At 41.7% G+C, this 22,917-nt stretch overlaps 1 protein-coding gene across 17 annotated transcripts in view; it reads right to left on the bottom strand.

The window, feature by feature from the left end:
* PICALM (phosphatidylinositol binding clathrin assembly protein) overlaps positions 1 to 9,109 on the bottom strand; it is a 105,885-nt gene extending 96,776 nt beyond the window's left edge. For 3 of the 17 annotated variants that reach the window (XM_025286195.2, XM_025286196.2, XM_025286202.2), the window contains exon 1: positions 8,620 to 9,108. In XM_025286195.2, the coding sequence (XP_025141980.1) occupies positions 8,620 to 8,749 (130 nt within the window). In that variant the 5' untranslated portion in view covers positions 8,750 to 9,108. Of the gene's footprint in view, positions 1 to 8,619 lie in introns of all 17 variants that reach the window. The other 14 variants (XM_025286207.2, XM_025286198.2, XM_025286205.2 and 11 more) reach the window with 9 other exon arrangements.
* Between the last annotated feature and the right edge of the window lie 13,808 nt (positions 9,110 to 22,917).

The raw sequence follows: 22,917 nt of genomic DNA, 5'->3' as shown, positions 1-22,917 counted from the left end.
ATGTGCTATCCAGCCATCTCATTCTCTGTCGTCCCCTTCTCCTCCTGCCCCCAATCCCTCCCAGCATCAGTCTTTTCCAATGAGTCAACTCTTCGCATGAGGTGGCCAAAGCATTGGAGTATCAGCTTCAGCATCAGTCCTTCCAATGAACACCCAGGACTGATCTTTAGAACGGACTGGTTGGATCTCCTTGCAGTCCAAGGGACTCTCAAGAGTCTTCTCCAACATCACAGTTCAAAAGCATCAATTCTTCGGCACTCAGCTTTCTTCACAGTCCAACTCTATTACCAGCACATAAAAATCTTAATACACACACACACACCATGACGCTTTTTCTTAGAGCTTATAAATCACATAGGAGACCTATAAAGACCTATAATTAGCAGAAAAATGTATTGGGTAGGTTGAACTTGTTGGATGAACCAATACATTAAAATGGGGCTTCCCTGGTGGCTCAGTAGTAAAGAATCCTCCTACCAATGTAGGAGATTCAGGTTCAATCCCTGGGTTGGGAAGATGCTATGGAGAAGGGAATGGCAGCCCACACTAGTATTCTTGCCTGGAAAATCCCACGGACAGAGGAGCCTGGCGGGCTACAGTCCAGGGGTTACGAAAGAGTCGGATAGGACTGAGCGACTAAACCACCACCATACGTTAAAATACAGCAACTAAGTAGACCCTATGAAATCACTTGTAAGGTACACCTGCTCTCTTTAAGTGAGGATAGAAATTTGGAAAGTACTTCAATCACTACCTGGAAAAAATTTCCCTTGAGTAAATCAGGGCCCCTAGCAAGCTTTCAAGTACCAAGTTTATGACTATAAATACCAGCACCGTTTCAGAAATCACTCCTGGAATTCCAAGCATTCAGAGAAGACTTTCAGCAATTCGTACCAGCCCCTGGAACCAACCGACTGACGATCTAGATTTAGTGGTCCTACTATTACGGCCATCACTATTACCACTCCAACCTCCATTCTAAAGCAGTCATCTCTTTCGCATTCTGACATTATCTATTTAAGGTGTACTGCAACCTTTCCTATATCTAAAGTGAAGTTGTGGTACAGTTATATACAGGAAGCAGCCTCCACAGATTATAATGTGATCAGCACCTCCTGGAGCTGTACAAGGAAGCAACTCTGATACATATTTCAAATATAATTCTTAAAATTAATTTCTTCTTTTAAGACCACATCCTCAAAGTCATGCATTTTAAAAGAGCTTTCAAACTGAGTAGCTGTAACCATGAAATTTTTTTCTTTACTATACCACCACTTTGGGAAAATCACAAAATATTGAAACAAAACTAAACCTCAATTCCTCATGGGTCCCATGAAATACAGCAATTTGATATGTTTTTTATCAATGCTACTGAACGACTTTATATATAATTTTGTAACCAAGTGATTATCATTCACTGGAACTAAGATAATGCCCAAAAAAACATTGTTAAAATATCTACTGGAATAGATCTCGATGCTACTATGTCCATAAGTGGTTCATTCAATAGCCTGAGATGTTACAGGAGATGACGTGCATTCAGCGTGCATTCAGTATTTAATGAGTACCCAAAGCACCACTGATTAGGTACTGTGAGAAGAGATATACAACAGTACAAAAAAGAACAGTTTCTATTCACAATTAAAATACGCATGAACCCAAAATATACAGAGAATCAGAATAACCAGGGGGAGTTGTTCAGTAGTGTCCTTATGAAAGAGGTGATTTAAAACATGAACTTTAACAAAAGCAAGTTAGTTTAAAGAAGGTTAAAGAGGAAGGATGGATCTGTTTTGACACAGAGCGCAAAGATATTTTGTGTCCTAGGAATGGTATCTGCAAAGGATAGCTAACAGTTTGGGAGTCAAGAACTTACTTTGGCACAACTGGTACCCAACCTGCTTAGCTGAAAAATAAACAGCTCAGCTATATTTAAAACAAAATACAACAAAACCAAAAAGTGAGGAAAAAGAGGATCGAGAGTGTCAACTAAAGACAGACTTTATCAAGGCCTTTTAGGAAAAATTACATTATTACTGTTAGAAACTCTTTGCCCCAGTGCAGTCTCCTTTGAAAGTCACACATCACATTCTTTCCACTCTACTCAACAGGATGACATAATCAAAGGATTATGTCACATCTCTTGCTCAGTCTTAACAATGACTGGGTCACTGTTACCCATCAAATCAAATGCAAAATTACTCTGAGAATTCCAAGGACCACTTAAATCTAGCTTCTCAGTTTCTTTTCCTCCCATCTTAACATACACTCTTCCTTTAAGTTGCATTTTTTTTTCAGTCTCAGAACATTTACAATCTTAAAAATTAAGGACTCCAAAGAGCTTTTATGTGGTTTTTCTCTGATATTTACTGAGGGTTAGAATTTAAAACTCAGAAATTTTTAAAGATTAATTCATTTTAAAATAATAGAACTCATGTTAACATTTTTCATAAAAAATAACTATTTTCCAAAACCAAAATTTAGAACAGCAGCACTGTTTCATAATTTTTCCAAAACTCTTTACTATCTGGCTTAATAAAAAACAGATTCTTCTATCTGCTACTACATTCAACTTGTTGCAATATCACATGGCCTCTGGGAAACTCCACTGTGCAATAGTGGAAGAATGAAAATGGGAAAGCTAAACAATGTCTCAGCATATGTATACAGTTTTGACCTCACAAATATGCTGAAAAGGTCTTGGGGACTCCCAGGAGGCAGAGGACCACACTGCAAAAAACACTGCAAGGGACTTCCCTTGCAGTCCAGTGGTTAAGACTCTGTGATTCCACATTAGGGGACATGGGTTTGATCCCTGGTTGGGAAACTTAAGATCCCACATGCATGGCCAGGAAAAAGAAAAACAATGCCTTGAGTAAATAAACATGGCTTATCCATTTCCTGGAATAGAAAAGCATTACATAAAAAGTCGCACTAAGGTGAAACCCAGACCTGATGCCAGACCACCTGGGTTCAAATCCCAGTTCTATGCAACCTTGGGCAAATTACTAAACTCAATACCTTAGTTCCCTCTTCAGCAAAATGGTAATAATAATACAAATCTCTCTCACAAAATTGTTGAAAGGAATAAACAAGTTAATAAATACAAAGTGTTCAGTAATGTGCATGCCCAGCACAAAGTACGCACAAATAAACATTTGTTAAATAAACACAATCCAGGCATAAGCACAAAGCACATGCCTAGCTATGAGTACTGCTACTATATTCTAATGTAACTTCAAAACTCCTTGGTATTCTTATAATCTCGCAAACTACAATTCTGAAAGTAATTTTTAACACAAAGGTTTAGGGTCATCAAAATACCCTTTTCAAGGAATATCATTAGTAAATTCTAACTGCCCACAAACAATTCTCCATGAAAAGAACTATATATATATATATATACACACACACACACACACACACACACACACAATGAATATACGAAATTCTAAAAGGTTAAATCCAAAACTTCAATTCTCTAGAGAAATATATAAAGCCATTCAACAGGGAACAAACATACTGAGACAGAACACAAAGTAACGGAAATGCCACTTCAGCCACCAAAAGAACAGGAAGAGCAAATAGTAAGACTTTACTTTGAAAATCTAACCCTACTTCTCCTTGGTAGGGCTGTAACCTCTGGCCAAGAAATCTTTATTTTTCTTACTTCTTTGATTTTAAGGGTGAAATCATGAAACTAGGCACTTTGACACTGAATGAAAAAAAAAAAAAAAAAAAAACACAGAACAAAAGAGATTTCCATGTATTACGAAGGTGAACTTTCACATTAAGTATTCTAAATGATAACCAGAGTCAAAATAAACTATTTTATTTAAATTAAAGCAATTCTGACTATTTCAAATAAATTGTATTAAACAATTAATGTATTTTTAAAACATCTAGGGAATTCTCTGGCTATCCAGTGGTAAGGACTCCATGCTTCCACTGTAGGAGGTACAGGTTCAATCCCTGGTTGAGAAACTAAGATCTCACAAGCCTTCAGCACAGCCAAAAAACTAAAGGATTAAGTAGAAGAGCTTTCAAAAGCTAAAAAAATAAAACATATAATTAAATACAAGTACTCTACAAATCAAAGGAGAGATAATCAAATGAGTCAAAATTAAATTCTAAGACATCTTAAAAACTATTCAGATACACAAAATATACAAACATAAAAAGCACTGGTACACGAATAAAAAATAGATGAATAAAATCTAAACATTATTTCTTGAAATAACAAGTCCACCAGTGATGCCTAATTATTTTACAAAGATATTTTACAATTAATTTGCTAATTACAAATAAGGCAGGTACTGAAATGGCTAGAGATCAGATTCATTTCTGGGTTTCTCTTTTAAAATACATACTATCCAGAAATATAACTAAATATATCAAGGAGGAAAAAACTTATATTTGTAGAGTTCTACTGTACACCTCCTGCATTGACAGAAGTAGTCAAATCTTACTATTACCACTTTGATGACTCAATCACCATTTTTTGTATTTCAGAACTATTAAAGGAATAAGGGACAGAATAAGTCACATAATGAAAATGAAAATATAAACCACAATTCTTATGGTAATTCTTATGAGAAAGAACAGTAAGCCCAAACACAAATACAAAATAACTGTCCATTTGGAAAGCCTCAGCTTCCTTATTTCTAAACAAGAGCCATCAAGGGCAGATCTTCCACTTACTACCTTCTTCGCATGTACTTTCTTGCAGATCAGATTCCAGTTACCAGACATCTTCTTGATAATACAAAAACTAAGTACCCACTGACTATCATTAAGATATTAAAAATCAATAATTTGCTTTAAAAGACCATTATTTCAGCTGCATGTCAATATTTTATATGTATTTTCAATGTTATAAAAACCACTAACCCAAATACAAATTACACCTTCTATAAATTCAAAGCATTCACAAATTCTTACTTTAAAAGTATGCACAAATTTCACAATTAAAATTAGGCTGAGTCTAAATCCAGTACACAACACACAAATACCCACACTGTATCTACCTTAGAGATATGCTTACAATGAATACTTAATAAGAATGTGATTTTGATTTTGTTGTGCAAAATGGAAGGCAGATGGTGGCTAGGATGAAATGCCTCTTGAAATTAACCGCGAAAAACATGGATATAAAAGTGAAGACATTAGATCTGTTAACATAGTATTTCATTTCAGTGAAACATGTCACAACATAAATGCCCAAGGAAAGAAAACTAGTATAGAAAAAAGAAAAGTGTTCTTGTCAAAAGCAGAGTGAAGGCTGTGAAATCGGATAAGAATGTTTTTAAGAAATTATAAAACTGTTCTGTGTACTTCAATCATCAATGTGTTCAGCATTCTACATCCATCTCTTTAAATGGAGTAAGAGACAAGCTTCTATGCCTATGACTTGCCTATCCCATAGCTATAAAAGAGGATTAAATTAGATAATGGTTAATAAGTGCCTGGCAAACAGAAGTCCTTCAGGTACAAGGGCTGCTATTCTCCTACCTTGATTATGGACATTAGAGGCCTGGAATTAAATGCAAATCATGTTTATTTTTAAAAATGTGTTTCAGAGGTTTGACAACTCTTTTCCCACTGTGGACACTAGTTAACATTATTATCTATTGACCTCTATAAGCAAAGCAAAAGCTCTTTCTTAAACATATATACAATGCAGTATGCATTAGGCCATAATTCATGGATTACAATAATCATTTCCTAATATGGACAGACCTTGGCAAGGTGCACAGAAACCACCTCCACACTCTAAAGGCTTAGAGGAAAAAAAAAACCAGTCCTAAGCATATTTTTATTAACTACTAACATTTAAAAAATGAAACCATTTTCATTAGGCTCAACTAATTAGGCAACAGTTTCTCAGGATATTAAAAGGTGCAACAACAGAACTAAGCCTTCACTAGAAAAATTCCTAAAAGAGGAAAAATTGTATCTGCATTAAAGCCCTAAAGGTCCATGGTGTCATATGGCTGAGTCCCTTCACTGTTCACCTGAAACTACCATAATTTTTAATTACATATGTTAATCGGCTATACTCCAATATGAAATAAAAAGTTTAAAGTTTGGGGGGGAAAAAAGTCCATGATGTCAAAACCCAAAAGTGTTTGTGAAAGCCTTTTGAATTTCCTCAAACTATGTTAAAGTGTGTAAGGCAAGAGGGTGTTTAGAAAAGCCACTCATTGGTCAGACTTTAGTTAAGTGTATTTTATTAATGGAACTGGTTATATAGGTGTTTCAAACAATATAGGGAAGACAATATTAGTGTATTTTTAAAACTTCATTTGAAAGAAATAAGAGTAGTGGCACCTTATCTACACAGATTAAAAAAAAATCAAACATTATCAGCAATATTCAAGTTCTAAACAAAGAGGAATGTATAAACACAGCGGTGGCAGAGAAAAAGAACTACAAATGTGAAATTACCCATACCAAATGTAATCCCAGATCGATTCTGTAGTAGCTTCCATTATAAGAGAAAAGGCTAACATTTAACAGTCATAAAACCACAAGCAAGTCTCACTCTCCTAAATTTACCTAGCCTATTTTCTGACCTTTTCCACAATGTATTAGAACTGCAACATTTGAAATAAGACAAAAATCTTTACAAGGACTTTTAAAACCAGTATCTATTCTTGTTATAATTTATCATTTTGAAATGAGAGACGAGGGTAACAGTTCACAAAGTCACAAGTAGTTTCTTTAACACTGAAAAGCAACAGAAACCAACCTCACAAAAGAATTGTTAGGGCAACCATAGATTGAATAGAGAAATCCAAGTAGTTATTTGAAGAGAAGTGAACAGTAAAAATGTCTATTCCAAATATCAGATAATCAAAAAAGCACTTACGGCTTCATAATGCATTTTAAAGAATTTTCCGTTTACGTAAGTGTCACCAAATAACATTCTGAATTCCTTAAAACAGTCTAGGATTGATGGTTTAACAAGCAACCTGCAAGAACCGCACATCAGAAAGAACCACCGAGCAGTAATAATGTTTTTTTAAACTTTTCCACAAGGAAGGAACAAGTCACAATGAATAATGAGTTTGTCTGTAGCAATAACTTGTTCTAACAGTACTTCACGAGCAAAGCGTCTTGGAAGAATTCACATTTTGTGCTTTTTTTTTTTTTATAAAAGCGCAAACCTTAGGGCCAAAGTCCAAGCGAGAAATCAAAACAGGACTCCCGTCAGTGAATTCTCTCTCAGGACATGCTCACTCTTGCTTCAAATAGTAAAGCAAAGTAACTTTCATCGAGGATAAAAGTCAGTCAGGCTTCTGTGTCCAAGAGCCATTAAAAAAAAAGGAACTTATTTCTTAACTATGCTTTTTCGCCCATGTTTCCCTTAAAGTTTCAGGTCAAAGCTCCACCGTGTCAAAGATTGAGTAATCCACTGATCTTTGTACCTTGAGGTAAAGGAGCGGAATAAAAAAGGATATTACAGGTGGCTTCCAGGTTTGGAAAAAGTTGGGAGGAGTTATCTGGAGTAACTGTATTTGTCAGTGAATGGTGTAATGTTATGCCGTGTAAGAAAAGCTAGTGTCCCAAAAGACAACCAGCATAAAATAGAACGGAGTCCAAACTCAAGCATCACCAAACACTTTTCACCAGTTTTTTAAAAGACGTATGTTATTCGTGGGTTTGATTACTAATCCACTTTGAATTCCAATAGTCTACGCTTCACTAAAGCGTTTAAACTGAAACCGCCAGGTTTAACAGCTCTACTAGAACTGACACCGAAATCAGCGAACATTTTTCTGTATCCCCATCAGACCAAAAAAAAAGGGGGGGGGGGGCGGTTTGCGCCTGACATTCACAACTTATTCCAGTCCGAAGCAAGAAAACACAATGGCTAAATTCCACCAGGGGTGATTAAAAATCCCGAATTTCCCACAATGCTGTCCCCACACCAACGGAATCCCTTTACTTTCACGATCCTAAAAAGAAAAATAGTCCAGAGGAAGGGGGCGGGGGGGAAAAGTCGGGGACTGAGTTATAATATTTACAATGAGACGAAGGGAACTTAAGAAAAGCTACGGAGGCGAAGAAAGGTAACCCGAGAGAAGGAGGAAAGGTGGATGAGAAAGCGGGGGGGGGAGGGAAGGGACGGGAGAGGCTGGCGGAGCAAAAAGTGGGGACTGTCCCTTCGGGGGGAGGTAGCCCTCGGGGGCTGCGGAGAAACGGGGGGGTCCGGGCGCTCACGGAAACCCCGAGGAGGCTGCTGCGGGAACAATGGGGCGCTGAGGCCGGGAGCCGGCGGCGGGGAGACGCCGGGGAGCGGGCGGCTGGGTGCGGAGAGAGGACAGAGGACAGAGGGCTGCGCCAGGACCGGAGGCGGCCGGGGGGCGAGGGGCGAGGTGGGGGGCGGGCGGGCGGGCGGCCGGCCGGCTGCGGCGGGGCCCCGGGGCCCCGGGGGGCGACGGGCTCGTCAGGGACGGTTCAGACCGGGAACGGAAGCCGTGAGGGCAGGTGTGATGGAGGCGAGAGAGAGAGAAAGAACACGGCTCCGGGAGGGGAACCCAGGACCCGCCGGGCCCCGAGGAGACCGCAGCTGAGGGAAAAGGCAGCGTGAGACGCGCGGGGGCCGTCACTCACAGTCCAGGTGCTTCTTCTTGGGCCCCATGATCTCGTGGGTCGTGGCCTTGCATACTGTCTTGGACACGGCGGAGCCGGTGACACTGTGCTGGGCGGCGGTGATCCGGTCCGTCAGGCTCTGGCCGGACATCTCTGCGGCTCCTCCGCCAGCCCTCCCGCTCAACAGCCGGCGGGGAACTGACACCCCCAAGCGCCGGAGGGTCCCCCGCCGCCCCCCGCCCCCGCCGCACCCCCTTAACCCCGCACCGGCCCCCCTCCTCCTCCGCCTGCCGGCCCGGGGCGGGGCTCAGGGCCGCGCGCCGCCACCCGGACCGGAAAGAGCCGGCTCCGGTCCGCCGCGGGGTCAGGCGCGGCGTCGTCTACTCCGCCGGCCCCCGCCTCAGTTTCAGCCCAGCCCTCCCCTGGTCAGCTGGAGCCCGGCAGGGCGAGAGGCACAGGCGGCTGCAGGAAAATGGCGGCGCCAGGCTCCTCCTCGGAGCTTTCCGGGCTGCCCCGGGTCACGTGACGCGGGCGCCGCCCCTCCTCCTCCTCCTCCTCGTCCTCCTCCTCTTCCCGCCCCCTTTCTCCCTTCTCCGTCCTCTTCGGCACCCGCCCTCCCTCGCTCGGCGAGGGCAGAGCGGGGCGGCGCCCGCGCGTTACGTGGTGGAACCCGCCCGGCGGGCGCAACAGGAGGCCCGCCCGCGGGGGAGGGGGGAGGGGGAGTGCGCGGCCCGCCGCGTCACGTGACACTCCCTGCCAACAGGTCGCCCGAGGCCGGGCTCGCGGTTGGGGGGGGGGGGGGGGTGGTGGTCACAGAGAGGGGGCGGGGTCACTGTGAGGGGGCGGGGTCACAGAGAGGGGCGGGCTCACGGAGAGGGGGCGGGGCGTGCGGCTGCGCTCGCCCGCCTCGGGGGTGTCCCAGCGTTGGGTCGGAAGCGACGGTGTGACAAAGAGGAGGTGCGGCGCCTCCTCAGCCCCTCCCTGAGGAAGCGGGTGTCGAAGCTCCCGGGGCTTTTTTTCGTTGTAGAATCAGAACGGGGTGTTCAGTGATGCCCCCCGCCGCCCCTCCGAAGCCATTCTCCTGACTTTAAGGGCAAGGCTTCCGTCGACCCATTCTCAGGTCTCTCCCTCCAGTGGGCACTGAAGCTCTCCCTGCTTCCTGACCCAGGAGGGTTGGGTTTTGTGTTTTGTTTCTTTTTTTTCTTTCCCCACCCTTTTTCTTGAGACGCTTGGAAATACCACCTGTTTTTGTTTATCGCTTCTCTGAAAACGCGACGCGTTGATGCCAGTCTATATTTGAATACTAATGGACCAGGGTTCTCTTGGGGCGTCAAATACGACAGGAAACACATAGCTTCACTGGAATTTCAAAAGGGAAGTAGTAGGATGATGTCACCAGAGATTAGCTTGACCCTACAAGGGCTGACTGCTGTGGTGATTAAAGGTCCAGACCATAGAAGGAAGTGAGAGGTGGTAAATGGAGACGTCCCATTCAGAGAACCCAGACATCACCACCTGGCATCTGCCCCTGGTTAGTCTTTGTTCTCTTTGGCCTCTTTTCTCTTGCATAAACCAGATTTTTAGGGAAAGAAGACACTGAAACCGTCCTATGGGGCATTTAGAAGAGTTACTATATCCTGTGAATCTGTTACATGAGATCCAGACCTCTTAAAGTCTTAAAATGTTATTAGGGCCCCACTTGCAACACTAAGGATAAATTTTTAAACCTCTATGAGCGTTAATGTACCAAGTAGTCCTTTGTAGTCTTGCTAGTTTCATGTGAAATGCTAACATACTCAAGAGTCTGTGTACACCATCTGCCAGCCAAGTCCGGAATACTGTGCTTCAGTCTGGTGACTCTCAGAAGATGCAAAGCTAATAGATAGTTAACATTTTGTGTGTCATCGTGAATTTTGTGGTCTCTTCTCATTCCCTTTCCCCTCTTTTATTTCATGATGGCTGGTGAAATTCTGCAGCACTATGCTTTTGCCAAGAACATAAAGTACTTAAACCAGCAGGCTTCATCTTTGTCGAGCCAGCCCAAATTTCTCAAAACTGTAATGACTTCCTTCAGTGCATCTGCAATCCGCCTGTGCTTTGGTGCCCAGTTTGCTGCCCTGTTGTCCATTGGGCCATGGAGTTACCCAATTTTCAAGACATCCTTGCTATTCTTCTCTGGGTTCTATTTAGTAAGTTACTGGATGGCCTCTGTGCTGGTACACCCACAGTGAGGTCTGCTGCTAAGTCACTTCAGTCGTGTCTGACTCTGTGCAACCCCACAGACGGCAGCCCACCAGGCTCCCCCATCTCTGGGATTCTCCAGGCAGGAACACTGGAATGGGTTGCTATTTCCTTCTCCAATGCATGAAAGTGAAAAATGAAAGTGAAGCCGCTCAGTCGTGTCCGACTCTTAGCGACCCCATGGACTACAGCCTACGAAGCTCCTCCCATGGGATTTTCAAGGCAAGAGTACTGGAGTGGCTTGCCATTGCCTTCTCCCACAGTGAGGTCAACAGGAGCTAAATCAGTAGATAAATATTTCATCTTTAGGGAAAATCTAAAAGTTATTCCTAAACACACAGAAGGCAACACTTATGTTTTGCACGCTATGAGTGACATCCTAGCAAAGTATTTCACTGTTACTTCCACCAAAGAGATTCGTACAAAGCACCTTTATTCAAATAACTGTGGACATGTTCCCTTTACTAATAAACTAGCTTCTATTAGAAATATCACCATACTCTTTTTCAAGGATATATTTTAGAAATTTCCAAATATGTAAATAATTAGTGAGCATTGGAGAGATGTATAATTGTGGACTATATGAAGCGATGTAGATGGTGGAGAAGTGCTCTAAGAATAGGAATTATTGACCTACTCTTTCTTATATGCTTTTCTGTATGTTCCACTTTCCTTGTTCTAGTCAAGAAATAGCTCTCCCTGAAGTCCCACGGGTGCCTCAAAACCACTATGGCCAGAGCTGAATTTCTCTTGCCCTTGCCCATTTTACATCCTGAATCCATAGTGATCTCCTGTATTCCTTGTTTCTGTTAATGGCCTCACCACCTAGCCTGAAGTCCAAGCCAGAAAACTGTGATTCGTTCTCAGCTCTCTCCTCTCTTATTTCTCATCTAGCTACTTTCATTCCCTCTAACTCATCTTCTGTTTCCTACACCACTTCTGTCGCCTTAGTTCCAACCTATGATCTCTTTCCCATGTAGACCGTTCTAGCTGATTTATCTCTCTCATACCTCAACTCTCCAATCCAGATCATTCTGAACCTAAAATCTGATTTCTTTTCATGAAAACCCTTCTATATAATCCTTGTCACTACTCGAGAGGATAAAAATTCAGGGCTCTCAGCCTGGCATACAGGCCCTTCATAATCAGTAGCCCCTACCTAACTGCTGCTCATTGAGCCTCATGTCTTCCCAGGCCTCCACATGCACTCCAGCCAGTATCACACTACTGGTCATACTTGGATATGCCATGCACTCAGCAGGTTCCTTTTGTTGCTCATGTAGTATTCTGTACATCCTTCTGCTATCGAATTTTAATTTTTATTGCACTAGCCACTGAGCAACTGAGCACTGATTATACTAGCATGGGGTGCTGGCAGAGATATCTTCTTGGTAGCATTGTGGCTGATGCATAGTAGGTTTGTTTTTAGGTTTGTTTTAGGCACTCAGTCATGTCTGACTCTTGTTGCAACGCCATGAACTGTATATAGCTCACCTGGCTGCTCTGTCCACGGGATTTTCTAGGCAAGAATACTAGAGTGAATTGCCATTTCCTCCTCCAGGGGATCTTCCTGACCCAGGGGGATCGAACCCACATTTCTTGTGTCTCCTGCATTGGCAGCCCAATTCTTTACCACTGAGCCAAATGGGAAGCCCGACACATAGTAGACATAGTCAAATGCTGGTTGAATGAATGAATGAAAACATTCTGAAGTCGCCCATTGGGAAACACCACTCCAAACCTCTCATTTAATAAAACCTGTCCATTTTTTCACACTTAGAGCATAATTGTCAGGTTATGGACAATAATTATGTATTATGGGCGGCAGGTAAACGTAGTTATGTCCATCCTATCATTATCCATATGGAGCATCATCCATATTTCAGCACTGTATTAAGTCATTCACTCTTTCAAAAAATATGTATTGAATAGCTGTTGTGTGTCAGGCACTGTTCTGGGTGCTGAGCACTGTTCTAACAGAGAACCCATTAATTCTTTGGGAACTGATAACTCAACTTTGATCATCAACTTGAAAGTCTTTGTGCTTTCATTATAAATGAACAGAACCAAAAACAGAAGAAAGGAAGAATTTGAATAGAACATGATATTTTCTAAGGTTCCCTAAATTAAAAAGTATATTGTAGAGAGGTATGAGGGACAGAGGAGGGAGAAACAGTTTTTTGAATGCTTTTTGTGTGCTGGGAACACTACATGAATTTTTTCATTTAACTCTCATTATTATAACTCTGGGTTTCCCTGGTGACTCAGTGGTAAAGAATCTGCCTGCCAATTCAGGATACTCAAGTTCAATCCCTGGTCCAGGAAGATCCCCAAAGGAAGGAAATGGCTCCCCACTCCACTATTCTTGCCTGGAAAACCCAATGGACAGAGGAGCCTGGCAGGCTACCCAGTCCATGGGGTCACAAAGAGTTGGACACAACTGAGCAAATAAACAACAAAAACAACTATAACTCTAAAAAGTTTTGTGCCACTTAATACAAGGAGAGAAAAAGTCTTAGAGTTTAAATGTTTATGCAATTTTACTCTATTGCTTAAAAAGAATCTTAAAAGTCTCAGAATTCCACAAATACTCAAGTGAAGCAAGATTTAAGATAGAAGCAAGATTTAAAAACTCATTGTCTTATATACGCATTACTATGTATAAAATAGAATACTAATGAGAGTCTAATGTATAGCACAGGGAATTCTGCTCAGTGCTCTCTGATGACCTAAATGGGAAGGAAATCTAAAAAAGATTGGATATACGTATACATATAGCTGATTCACTTTGCTGTATAGTAGAAACTCACCCCACTCCAGTACTTTTGCCTAGAAAATCCCATGGACGGAGGAGCCTGGTAGGCTGCAGTCCATGCGGTCACTAGAGTCGGACATGACTGAACGACTTCACTTTCACTTTTCACTTTCATGCATTGGAGAAGGAAACGGCAACCCACTCCAGTGGTCTTACCTGGAGAATCCCAGGGGCAGGGGAGCCTGGTGGGTTGCCGTCTATGGGGTCGCACAGAGTCGGACACGACTGAAGTGACTTAGCAGTAGCAGAAACTCACACAACATTGTAAAGCAACTATATTCCAACAACAACAAACCTCATTGTCTTTGCCTTTACTTTATCTAGATCCTTTCACCGAGACTGAAGTTACTACCATATAGATTAAGTTCATTTAACAAATACTTGCTGGCCTACTCTGTGCTAGGCATTGCTAGATGCTAAGATATAATAATGTGTGAGGCAAACGTGGTCTCTGTTCTCAGGATTCTTACACTATTTTAGATAACAACAGAGGAGAAAAATAAGTGGGGAGAAGAATATACGCTCTACCTAAAGAATCTTTATGAGGTCTATAACTTTTAAAGTAAGAAAGTGAAGGAGAAAAAGAATATGGAAGAGAAGATTAACCAGAATTTTTACCCTTCATTATTTCAGTTAAGCCCGTGCCCAAATTCAAAGAATCTACCAGTTCCCTGTTCCCACTCTTCTTAGACATTAACGGTAAACTAAATTATAATCTTTTGACATTCTGTTAGCTAAGCTGACATGAACACCTTGGCAACCTCTTCACCCCTTGCCTTTTTATGTTTATGCTTCCTGATGCTGCTGAATCAGTTAAAGATTATAATCTTATATAACCTTACTCAAAAGTAAGTACTTTTCTTTGAATGTGACTGAGTTCTCTGGCTAGAACCTCCAAGCAAGGACTTCACTTCCAACCTGACTTCCTTATTTAGGCTCTCAGCCTACATCCTTGTGATAATAATTACATGCTACTGTGTTGATTCCTTAGCCTGTGCTAAGCACGTTACATTTTTTTTTCTCAGTGAAACCCTGAAACAACCTCATGACGGAAAGTAGCAGAGACACCTTTGAATTCCCCCAAAGTCTGTTTCCTTTTCTCCTGAGCACACATACTATGATTCCCAGTCTCTTTTGTAATTAGCTGGGGTCACATGACTGACCTGATACACAGTGGAGTGTGGACAGAAACAACGAAAGCCATTTATGGTTCAGCCCACAAAACCTCTAAAACTTCCTGCAAGTGCATCATATTCTCTTTATTTACCTACCAGCGAATGAAGATTTCAAAGAATCTAGAGGAAGTCAAAATGGAAAAATAGAAGCCTGGGGCCCCAAGTTAATCTTTAGAGGAATCCTGCCCCAGAGAACTGCATGAGCAAGAACACCTGTGTTGGATTTTACTTGCTTTATTAAATTACGCCTCTAAAATTTTGATGCTATGTTTTATAGTAGTCCCTTAGATAGCAAGGAGATCAAACCAGTCAGTCTTAAGGGAGATCATCCCTGAATATTCACTGGAAGGGCTGATGCTGAAGCTGAAGCTCCAGTGTTCTGGTCATCTGATGTGAACAGACGACTCATTGGAAAAGTCCCTGATGCTGGGAAAGATTGAGGGCAGAAGGAGAAAGGGCATCAGAGGATGAGATGGTTGGATGGCATCACTGATGCAGTGTGAACATGAACTTGGGCAAAATCCGGGAGAGGTGAGGGACAGGGAAGCCTGGCGTGCTGCAGTCCATGAGGTCAAAAAGAGTCGGACACAACTGAACAACAACAACAAAATCACAGTAGTAATTAACTACCCTACCAAATACTCTTCTTTTCTCTCCATTTTACTGATAAAGAGATTGATGCTTAGAAAGAGTTAAGCACCCTTGTGGTTCAGCTGGTGAAGAATCTGCCTGCAATGTGGGAGACCCGGGTTCAATCCCTGAACTGGGAAGATCCCCTGGAGAAGACAAAGACTACCCACTCCAGTATTCTGGCCTGGAGAATTCCATGGACTGTATAGTCCAAGAGGTTGCTAAGAGTCAGACAGGACTGAGCACCTTTCACTTTCTCACTTTTATTAGGTGGGAGAGCAAGGGTTAAATATCAGGTCTGTCTTACTTTAGAGCCTGGCGTCTCACTGCTTGAGGTTCTCATGATACTATTTTATGTACTTCTAAAGTTTTATTAAAATTTTAGTACACACTGCTTCACGTAACATGCAGAAAAGACAGTGATAAGGGTAACCACCAGGTTCCTCTACGTATCTGAGAGTCTTTTACTATATCTTTAACCCACTTCTGCCACATTCTCCTTTCTTCCAGGTATGTTAATTATATAATCTCGATATGAATTACAGTGTATTGGGACCTTTTATACCTCTTGAAAATGACATGTGGACTAGCTATTGAATATAATCCTTCTGTTAAAAGCAAAGACTATAAGAAAGCCTTCTTCGGTGATCAATACAGAGAAATAGAGGAAAACAACAGAATGGGAAAGACTAGGGATCTCTTCAAGAAAATCAGAAATACCAAAGGAACATTTCATGCAAAGATGAGCTCAATAAACGACAGAAATGGTATGGACCTAACAGAAGCAGAAGATATTAAGAAGAGATGGCAAGAATACACAGAAGAACTGTACAAAAAAGATCTTCACAACCCAGATAATCACGATGGTATGATCACTGACCTAGAGCCAGACATCCTGGAATATGAAGTCAAGTGGGCCTTAAAAGAATCACTACGAACAAAGCTAGTGGAGGTGATGGAATTCCAGTTGAGCTATTTCAAATTCTGAAAGATGATGCTGTGAAAGTGCTGCACTCAATATGCCAACAAATCTGGAAAACTCAGCAGTGGCCACAGGACTGGAAAAGGTCAGTTTTCATTCCAATCTTAAAGAAAGGCAATGCCAAAGAATGCTCAAACTACCGCACAATTGCACTCATCTCACATGCTAGTAAAGTAATGCTCAAAATTCTCCAAGCCAGGCTTCAGCAATATGTGAACCATGAACTTCCTGATGTTCAAGCTGGTTTTAGAAAAGGCAGAGGAACCAGACCGCAAATTGCCAACATCTGCTGGATCATGGAAAAAGCAAGAGAGTTCCAGAAAAGCATATATTTCTGCTTTATTGACTATGCCAAAGCCTTTGACTGTGTGGATCACAATAAACTGTGGAAAATTCTGAAAGAGATGGGAATACCAGACCACCTGACCTGCCTCTTCAGAAATTTGTATGCAGGTCAGGAAGCAACAGTTAGAACTGGACATGGAACAACAGACTGGTTCCAAATAGGAAAAGGAGTACGTCAAGGCTGTATATTGTCACCCTGTTTATTTAACTTCTATGCAGAGTACATCATGAGAAACGCTGGACTGGAAGAAGCACAAGCTGGAATCAAGATCGCCGGGAGAAATATCAATCACCTCAGATATGCAGATGACACCACCCTTATGGCAGAAAGTGAAGAGGAACTCAAAAGCCTCTTGATGAAAGTGAAAGTGGAGAGTGAAAAAGTTGGCTTAAAGCTCAACATTCAGAAAACGAAGATCATGGCATCCGGTCCCACCACTTCATGGGAAATAGATGGGGAAACAGTGGAAACAGTGTCAGACTTTATTTTTCTGGGCTCCAAAATCACTACAGATGGTGACTGCAGCCATGAAATTAAAAGATGCTTACTCCTTGGAAGGAAAGTTATGACCAACCTAGATAGCATATTGAAAAGCAGAGACATTACTTTGCCAACAAAGGTTCGTCTAGTCAAGGCTATGGTTTTTCCAGTGGTCATGTATGGATGTGAGAGTTGGACTGTGAAGAAGGCTGAACCCTGAAGAATTGATGCTTTTGAACTGTGGTGTTGGAGAAGACTCTTGAGAGTCCCTTGGACTGCAAGGAGATCCAACCAGTCCATTCTGAAGGAGATCAGCCCTGGGATTTCTTTGGAAGGAATGATGCTAAAGCTGAAACTCCAGTACTTTGGCCACCTCATGCAAAGAGTTGACTCATTGGAAAAGACTGTGATGCTGGGAGGGATTGGGGGCAAGAGGAGAAGGGGACGACGGAGGATGAGATGGCTGAATGGCATCACTGACTCGATGGACGTGAGTCTGAGTGAACTCCGGGAGTTGGTGATGGACAGGGAGGCCTGGCGTGCTGCAATTCATGGGGTCGCCAGGAGTTGGACATGACTGAGCGACTGATCTGATCTGATCTGATCTGAACCAAACCTTTACCCTGAATCATCATCAAAAACTCTAATCGTGAAGCAGAATAAAAATAGGATACTTGAGCTGTTAAGGTACCTGGGGTCCATTCTTCTCTAATCTAAAGAGGCTGGATAAAGTAAAAATGTATTACAGCATGCAACACTGATCATGTTGCATGCTATAAATGCAAAAATAGATCAGAGTTTCAATGTTAATAATAAAATTAGTATATTAAATTTTGACCAGTAAGTATCAATAAAATTAAGGAGATTTATTCATTCATTTGAGGCAATGGTAGAAATATCAGATTTGGAGTCAGACACACTTAAGTTCAAAATTTGGGCAAGTTACTCAGCTTCCTCATATATAAAACAGGAATCATAGCAGATATCTTACAGATTTCTTGTCAGGATTAAAATAATGTACACTTGTAGCCTTTTTTAGATTGCACGTATAAGCGATATATTTGTCTCTGTTTGACTTACTTCACTCAGTATGACAATCTCTAGGTCCATCCATGTTGCCATAAATGGCATTATTTCATCCTTTTTTATGGCGGAGTAATATTCCATTGCATGTGTGTACAAATGAACTTATCTACAAAACAGAAATAGAGTTATACATGTAGAAAATAAATCTGTGGTTACCAGTGGGTAAGGGATAGGGAGGGATAAATTGGAAGATTGGAATTGACGTGTACACAGTGCTGCTGCTAAGTCACTTCAGTCGTATCCGACTCTGTGTGACCCCATAGACGTCAGCCCACGAGGCTCCCCTGTCCCTGGGATTCTCCAGGCAAGAACACTGGAGTGGGCTGCCATTTCCTTCTCCAATGCAGGAAAGTGAAAAGTGAGAGTGAAGTCGCTCAGTCGTGTCTGACTCTTAGAGACCCCATGGACTGCAGCCCACCAGGCTCCTTCGTCCATGGGATTTTCCAGGCAAGAGTACTGGAGTGGGTTGCCATTGCCTTCTCCAGTACACACTACTATATATAAAACAGATAACTATTAAGGATATACTGTATAGCACAGGGAACTCTACTCAATACTGTGTAATAGCCTATACAGGAAAAGAATCTTTAAAAATAGTGGATATGTGTTTATGTATAAGAGATGTACTTTGCTGTACACCTGAAACTAACACATTGTAAATAAACTATACACCAATAAAGATTTAAAAAATAAATGAAATAATGTACATAAAAAACTAGTACAATGCTTGACACACAGTTGTTACTCAGGAAATAAACTCATTCAATAAACATTTACTCAGAATTTGCTATGGGCAAAGCCCTCTACTAGAGTCTCAGGATACAGACATCAGATCAGATCAGTCCCTCAGTCATGTCCGACTCTTGGCAACCCCATGAATCGCAGCACGCCAGGCCTCCCTGTCCATCACCAACTCCCGGAGTTCACTCAGACTCACGTCCATCGAGTCAGTGATGCCATTCAGCCATCTCATCCTCCGTCGTCCCCTTCTCCTCTTGCCCCCAATCCCTCCCAGCATCACAGTCTTTTCCAATGAGTCAACTCTTTGCATGAGGTGGCCAAAGTACTGGAGTTTCAGCTTTAGCATCATTCCTTCCAAAGAAATCCCAGGGCTGATCTCCTTCAGAATGGACTGGTTGGATCTCCTTGCAGTCCAAGGGACTCTCAAGAGTCTTCTCCAACACCACAGTTCAAAAGCATCAATTCTTCAGGGTTCAGCCTTCTTCACAGTCCAACTCTCACATCCATACATGACCACTGGAAAAACCATAGCCTTGACTAGACGAACCTTTGTTGGCAAAGTAATGTCTCTGCTTTTCAATATGCTATCTAGGTTGGTCATAACTTTCCTTCCAGGGAGTAAGCATCTTTTAATTTCATGGCTGCAGTCACCATCTGTAGTGATTTTGGAGCCCAGAAAAATAAAGTCTGACACTGTTTCCACTGTTTCCCCATCTATTTCCCATGAAGTGGTGGGACCGGATGCCATGATCTTCGTTTTCTGAATGTTGAGCTTTAAGCCAACTTTTCCACTCTCCACTTTCACTTTCATCAAGAGGCTTTTGAGTTCCTCTTCACTTTCTGCCATAAGGGTGGTGTCATCTGCATATCTGAGGTGATTGATATTTCTCCCAGCAATCTTGATTCCAGCTTGTGTTTCTTCCAGTCCAGCGTTTCTCATGATGTACTCTGCATAGAAGTTAAATAAACAGGGTGACAATATACAGCCTTGACAAACTCCTTTTCCTATTTGGAACCAGTCTGTTGTTCCATGTCCAGTTCTAACTGTTGCTTCCTGACCTGCATACAAATTTCTCAAGAGGCAGATCAGGTGGTCTGGTAGACATAGATTAGACAAAATGTTAGTGTAATGTACAATTGACCTTTGAACAACATGGATTTCAACTTCACAAGGCCACTTATACCTAGATTTTTTTCGATCAACACACCTACAGGGCTACACAATCTTTGGTGGGATGAATCTACAGTGCAGAGGTTTGACTGGAAAGTTATACTTGGATTTTCAGCTTGGCAGTGGGGTGGAAGGCGGAGGGTAACTCTTGCCTTCTTCAAGAGTCAACTCACTGTATTAAGTAGTATGATAGAAGTAAGCCTACAGTACTATAAGAACAAAGAAAGATGACACCTAGTTCTTCCCGGTGGGATCAATAAAGGTTTATCAGAGACAGTGACATGTAAACAGTCTTGAAGGTGATTAGAAATTGTGAGAGAATAAAGGAAAAGTTATTCCAGGCAGAGGAAAACCACAAATGCAAGAGAATGAGCCATTTGGGAATTACAAATTGTTATATATGGCTGAAACATTAAGTGTATGTGAGGTTTTTATTTATTCATTCAATCATCAAGTAGTTACTAAGCACATATATATGCTGAATAGTGTTCTAGGCCCTGAAAACACATCAGTGAACAAAGTGGGAAAGTGTTCTTTCTGCCTTCTTGACTGTGTGCATATTCAAGTGGGACACATAACGAACAAATAAATATGAAACAGATACAGGGAGAGAAGAATGCTATGAGGAAAAATTAAGCAAGATAAATGAATCAAGAAGGACAGGGGAAGAGGACCTTAAGCTGGATGACAAGGGAAAGTCTTTCTAAGATGGTGACATGTGACTTGAGTGACTTGTGGGATCAGCAATGCAAATATTGGGCAGATCACTTTGTGTGCAGGGAGCAGTGGAAACAATGGCCCTCAGACAGGAACAAGATTAACTTGTTTGTGGAACAGTAAGGCCAGTGTGGCCACTGAAGAAAGAGTGAAGAAAAGAAAAAAGATTTAGGAAATGATCTCAGAGATATGACTAGACTATGAAGGGCTTCATAAGGTATGTTGAGGAGTCTAGGTAACATCTAGAGGTAGCTATCCCATGACAGACAACCCTAGATCCTTGGAACAATCTGATAACTGCATGAAGTTGGCTATTTCCAGCCAAGACAACTGGAACAAGACCCCATTGGTCACCATATTATTCTTTGTGCATGTATCCCCTTGGCTTTTCATGTTTATCTTGTCAGCTATTTTCTCCCCCAACTTCTAAATTAAGGTCCTAGACAGTTAATGGACATCTGTGGCCTTGACTACTGGTATTCCTAAGACTTACATTCCTAATATAATGGTAAGGTTGAATAAACCCTACCCATATTAAAGGAAAAAAGAAACTTGATTATGTAAGGAAGATCCAGATAGATCTTCCTTCCTTATGTAAGGAAGCCAAATAGATTGGATTCCCAGGTGGAGTTAGTGGTAAAGAACCTGCCTGCCAATGTAGGAGACATAAGAGATGCAGATTCGATCCCTGGGTTAGGAAGATCCCCTGGAGGAGGGCATGGCAACCCACTTCAGTATTATTGCCTGGAGAATCCCATGGACAGAGGAGCCTTGGGGGTTACAGTCCATGGGGTCGCACCGTCGGACACGACTGAAGCGACTTAGCACATATCCAAATAGATTATGTCACATCAAAATCTAAGAATATGGATTTGAAATGCCTTTCAAACTCTAATAATCTTTGTCTTAGTGTCTATCTGCATTGCAGTTACCAGATATATGATCTTCAGTGTCTTAAATGCTGCTGCACAGCCATTGCTGCTTTAGGCTTTACATTGATCATTTACAAATGATCAACCAGCAAAAAGAACAAAAAACTTTGATGCTTGTAGAGGTCGATTATGACTGGTGAAAAATTCAATACATAATTGCAACTTATAAAATAGCAATGCAGATCTGCGTTGATCCCATCCCCAGAAAAATAAAAGGCTTTCTCCCAGTTTAGGGTGAAAACCAATCAAAATAAGGAGGACTGAGAAATGAGGCAAGAATGATCATTATGTGCAAAGTGAAATGAAGTGCAAACTGAAATGATCTACTGTACTATTCCATGATATGTAACAAAAGCTATTTAAGCTCTTACTGTTTAACACCAGCTTGTTTACGCTGTTTGTTACAATATAAGGCCACATATGAACTGGTTTGACTGTAACTCTGCACAGATTCATAGATTCTAGTAATTCAGTTAGCTTACAAATTCTAACCAATTTCTGCCCAGGCTCCTAATATCCACCACCAAAACACCCTATGATTAATACCAGCCCCCTTCCCAATTCTGTAAATATCTTTCCCTCATCACCCCCTTTGAGATGTTATTGGGACTCTATTACTGTGGTGCTCCCCACTAACAGCAATATTAACAAATCCAGATTTTACTGATGAATGGTTTTTTTCATGGTTTCTGTATAGAATGTGGCAGACTAAGTCATACCCACTCCCTGACAAAGATGTCTATGTCCTCATTCCCAGAACCTGTGTATTTGTTATCTTACATGGTAAAAAGGACGTAGCAGATATGAATAAGTTAAGGATGGGGCCCGAGGTAATCACAGTACCCACAGGGAAGCAGGAAGTCAGAAGGAGATGAAGGCTATGTGACAACACAAACAGAATTTGGAGTGATGTGATCACAAGCCAAGGAATGCCAGTTACCTCTAGAAGCTGGAAGAAAGAAGGAATGGGTTCTCTCTAGCACGTCTGTAAGGAACCACCCCT

The sequence above is a fragment of the Bubalus bubalis genome, chromosome 5 (assembly GCF_019923935.1).
Source record: "Bubalus bubalis isolate 160015118507 breed Murrah chromosome 5, NDDB_SH_1, whole genome shotgun sequence".
Classification (NCBI taxonomy): Eukaryota; Metazoa; Chordata; class Mammalia; order Artiodactyla; family Bovidae; genus Bubalus; species Bubalus bubalis.
This window is presented reverse-complemented; position numbering and strand designations above follow the sequence as displayed.